The 5,000-nt window shown below is 43.6% G+C and overlaps 1 protein-coding gene across 1 annotated transcript in view; it reads right to left on the bottom strand.

The window, feature by feature from the left end:
- Positions 1-2,788, bottom strand: part of LOC143019248 (uncharacterized) — a 2,907-nt gene extending 119 nt beyond the window's left edge. Inside the window, exons 1-2 of the mRNA XM_076174932.1 lie at positions 700-2,788; positions 127-554 (exon numbers count right to left, since the gene is read on the bottom strand). Coding sequence (XP_076031047.1) covers positions 127-554; positions 700-2,788 — 2,517 coding nt within the window. The remainder of the gene's footprint in view (positions 1-126; positions 555-699) is intronic.
- Between the last annotated feature and the right edge of the window lie 2,212 nt (positions 2,789-5,000).

The raw sequence follows: 5,000 nt of genomic DNA, 5'->3' as shown, positions 1-5,000 counted from the left end.
TGAATGGTATAGTGGTATCAGTAGACTCCAGAGTAATTCTCGGGAGTAAAACCTGTTCACCCCTTTGTGTACCGCCTAAGATCTTTCCGACTATGATATATTTTTTTTAAGGTTAGTCACTATTACTCTGGACCCATTACACAACTTGGGAGGGCATATATTCCTCATAACCATGATGACACTTCCTACTTTCAGTCTCAACATGTGAAGAGGGAGAGAGGGGCTCGTTATGGCATTGAAAACCGATGTCTGAATGTCCGTTACTTCTTCCATTACAGTGTCAACACTCATGTATACTTTCTCTGGTTCTTCAGACTTATCGTAGACCATCAAGTATATCCTGTCGACATCATCGTTTGTGGGGGAAATGATAGCCCTCTTCTCGAAATATGAAGCATTCAGGTAATTTTCCTCTAAATTATCATAGACTTTGTCCACTAACTCTTTACGGGTCTCAACGACAATCCCAAACTTCTCGGGAAGTTTTACGGGTCCACTCTCCCCTCTCCCCAGAGCCAATAGATTTTTCGCAAATATCTTGTTCTCTGCGCCATCTGCATTGAGTCTCACGTTACGTGTTAGTTCCAACTTTAAAAGGTCGTCCCAGAAATAACCGGACTTTATACAGTGTTCGAGCTAATCATTCATTCCTCCCCCTCTTATAACTGGGAGGATTTGACGAAAATCTCCTGCACAGACAAAGACTATCCCCCCCCATAAACCTTCCTGGAACACCCAAAATGTCCCTAAGGGAAACATCATGAGCAGCTAACGTGTTCTTGTTTGCCATCACAACTTCATCCCAGACTATTAGAGACGTCATTGATAGGAGCTTCGCCAACTCTGAGTTTTTCTTGATGCTACAGGCGCACACTTCGTTGTAATCCATTAACGGGATCTTGAACATGTTATGTGCAGTTCTTCCTCCATACAAAACAGTAGAGGCGATACCCGATGAAGCGACAGCCAAGGCAATTTTTCCCTGAGAACGAACAGTATCCAGTAAAATGTTGAGCACGAAACACTTTCCCGTCCCACCTGGAGCATCCAGGAATATCCCATTGTGCCTGTACTTTTGGGCGTTCTCGATGCGAAATAGCACAGTATCGTAACAGAGTCTCTGATTGCTGTTCAGAAGAAGAGACTTCTCCTTCACCTCTTCTGTCAACTTCTCTTTGTTATAGGCCTTTTCTCGGCGTATGATGTTTGATGTTTTCTCGCCACATCTTGAAAGTGGTAGCCCATATTGGGTGATAGAGCCCCCTCCGCAGTTCCACACATGTTCCTGGACATCGTCTAGAGCGTCAAGGTAAATTTCATCGTTGTATTCCGTCGCTTTTTGGCGCTGCAGGAAGTCACTGGCGAACAAATCTTTGGTCTCTTCCCAGATACCTGGCTGGTTCTCTAATTCCGAAAATACCAGCATGCTCGCATAAGTAGCTCGCAACTGATTGCGGTCATTAGTGTGGTTGATGATTTCCAATATAGTTTTCTTACAAGTTTCTTCGTCGTTTAGGAGTCCCATCGCTTTAACGGCTTCTCTGTAAGAGGGGTAGATCACCCCTTCAAATGTCCGAAGATCCTCGTAAGACGTAGCCCCCTTTACGTGTGTTAAAAGTAGTCTCAAATAGAAGAGCTCGACAGTTCTATTTGTGACAGCACGTATCCTTCCCAGAGAAGATGCTGTCGTCTTTCTTTCTTCCCAGACACTGCTAATGTTATTAAAAACAAAGTGGTTAGGAAGCTGATTATAATATAGGCCTGCTGCAAACTCGTTTCGCGCACACAGTTTGAAGAAAGCTGTCAAATGAGTGTCTTTAGAGGTTTTTCTATCGATCTCCTCCTTAGACGCGTTCTCCTTGAAAAATACCGCATTATCTCCTTCTAGATGCAAATCAAGAGTTGCCACAGGGTGGTGACTTCTGTGAATCGCAAATTTGAAAATCTTCCACGACGGCTCATTCGCATTGACGAATTTTGCCTCCTGGAATTTTCTCACTTCATTAACATCTTCCCCTTCTTTCGTTTTCGAAAACAGAATGCGGTCACATTCTTTGTTGACGTACTTTGTAACGTAGGCTATGCACTTTATAGAATTTGAGCACTCAACATTTATGTGCGCGTTATACTTTAAACATAGGTACGGGCTGTAGGGGACAACCCATGAATTGTCAACTTTGATTTTCTCTCCCTTTACTTTTTTCTCGAAAGAGTGGCCTCCTTCACCTACTGCTCTCCTTCGATACAGAGGGTACCCGTTGTTCCCAAAACACATGTCGCCCCTGTACACTTTCGGAAAACCCTTTCCACACAATGATTTGGAACCGTACTTTCCTTGACAACATAGTTGGGACTCGTCGAAGCCTCTACAGGGGCCGTGTATCATGTTCGTTGTCACAATCTCATATAAGCGCGGCTCTTTATTTTTGTCAGGTATCTCAGCTGATATCACCCTAGAGACGAAATCGACAGTAACGTGGCGTTCCATCCAAAGAAGGATATGAACATGAGGGAGACCTCTTTTCTGCCACTCAACACTCAGTAGGTATGCCTTAACGCGCCCAAACACGTTTTTAATTGTCAGATCGTCCATCAGGCTGTCCACTTTCAACTTGAAAATCCGACTAACAAAGTCAGGGCGGTCATACATCCGGGAGGTGTCACAACCGACAGCCTCCACGGCTTGTTTCAACTCTTCCCAATGAGGATTCATTGTAAAGGTGATAAAAATGTCTGGAGACCCGTAAGACGACACAAAAGCCAAGACGTCTTGCTGCCGCGCTTTCATGTATCTTGGGCCCCCAACAAATGAAGCAGGGATAATCACCCGTTGACCCGCCTTTCGGTTATCCCCGCAACTCCTGTTGATTGTGTTCGAGGAAAGACAACCTGTCAATCTCAACTTTCACGTAATTATCCACAACAAATTGTTGGAAAAGACGGGCCCCTTTAGTCACATAATTGAAAACACCTTCTCTTTCCATGTAAAGAGAGGCGTAGTACATGTAAGGGCTTAGCCTACTGTATGTTGCAGGAACATGTTTTGAACAACAGATGTCTGCTTTGCGTTGCTTTTTCATAGTGCAAGAATGACCGACGTCTCCATTGGGAAACAGGAGAGGGTACTGAAAAACATCGTAGAAGAAGTTGGTGTGACTCATAAGTCTGAGATTAAATTTTGAATCTTTCTTTGGGGAACCTATCACTATTTCCAATGGGTCTCTTGAGGGGCCCAAATTAACGATTGCTTACACCTGCGAAGAAGAAGTGGGAAGGTGGTAGACTCCTTTATGTTCGCGGGTTGTTAGATTCTCAGCGGCTTTCAACGTAATAGACACCTGGGGTAATTTGCCATATTTCTTGACGTGAGCTTCCATGAGCTGTTTAGCCGTCTCTAGCTCTTTCAACATCCCAGACAGACACGCGTTATATTTTGCCATGTATTCGTAAAAGTGAGTGATAATCTTCTCGTTCTCTGAAAGAGCCTTTTCCTCCCTAGCTCGTCTCTTCTCCGTTTCGTTCCTTTTCCCCTTGCCATTTCCTGACTTTGAAAAATGTTGAACCGCCAGAGTGCGAAGTTTAATCTGCTGATCTTTCTCGTGATAGAAATAAAGATCCAAGAAAGAACTATTCTTCCTCTGAAACGGGTTTTTCTCAGAATTACTGTCATGATCAAAATACACATCTTTCGCAGTCAAAGACCCCTTTTTTGGCAACCCGGGCTTCAATGAGCCGAGTCTGTGGGTACACTCGTCCCTGAATTTTGTAACACAGTGCCTTTTCCCCTGCGTTCTCCAGCTTACTCGAAGTCGCAAAAGATGTGAAAGAAAACACTATATTGAAACCAGCGATGTGTTTCAAAAATCTTTCAGAGAGAACGGTTTTACCTTCGTAGAGCTCTCTTATTGTCCCATCCTTAATATCTGAAGGCAACAATAAAGGAGTTTGACCCAAGTTGCAACAGATTGTTTTGTTTTCTCGTTTCCACAGCAAAGCTGAACAGACTTTACATTTGAAATCCCCCAATTGGCCGATGTGATGCGGAAAAGTTTGAACAGAGTTTTTCCTAAGAAACCCAAGCAACTCTTCCCTCACAGTTTCTCGCGGGTCGGGATCTGACTCCTTCAAATGACGTTCGGATCGTTCTTTTCTCATCTTGTCAAGAAAAATTCTGAGGAGTCTCTCCAAATCGCAGGAAAGCTTTCACTTTCTTAAATGACTCACGTCTCTTCCTTTTTTCGGCCCGCAATTGTCGCGCTTCTTGTATCTTTTGGGCCTTTTCTTCTCTTTTGAACTCCCGCAGTTCTCGTGCTTCTCGTATCTTTTGGGCCTTCTCCTATCTCTTTAACACCCGCAATTCTCGTGCTTCTCGTATCTTTTTGGCCTTTTCTTCCTTCAATTTTGGGCGCATTTCTCTTTTTGAGATCCTCTTTTCCGTCTTTTGAAGAATTTCTCGTGCTCGGTCCTCATTTAACTTCTCTGCCTCAAATTTACTCGAAAACTGCTGACTATCATTCCTTGGCGCACCAGAAAGGTTTTCGGGTGTTTCCTCTTTCACGGGACGCCGGTCATTCTTTTTCTTCAGCGCGTCTTTGACCTTCTTGACCGCATATTTGTTGTAACGTTTAGGCCTCTGGTATGCCTTATAAGACAAATCAAGAAAATGCATCTGGTAGATTCTATGGTCGCTTCGTTCACCATGCTTCGTAAAACTTTTGTACTCCACAAAGTAATGCTTCGAAAAACCATTTGACTGTTCTTCTGTTACTTCTCCATCAAACAATTCCAGAGTACCAAACTTTTCGTCGCTGTACTCAAAATCTTTGCACTCCCTTAGGGAAGCGTTGAACCGAATGACTTTCCTGTAAAATTCTTTAATTGTTTTGTGGACCGAAAAAGTCTTCGTGTTGTTGTAAAGTTCAGGAAATGCTTTAGTGTGTTCAGCCCGTAAAGTATTCTGCAACCCCCGGTTATTCTCAAGACTTCCTTTTGAGACCTTC

The sequence above is a fragment of the Oratosquilla oratoria genome, chromosome 3 (genome assembly GCF_046742065.1).
Source record: "Oratosquilla oratoria isolate Oo_2021 chromosome 3, ASM4674206v1, whole genome shotgun sequence".
Lineage (NCBI taxonomy): Eukaryota > Metazoa > Arthropoda > Malacostraca > Stomatopoda > Squillidae > Oratosquilla > Oratosquilla oratoria.
This window is presented reverse-complemented; position numbering and strand designations above follow the sequence as displayed.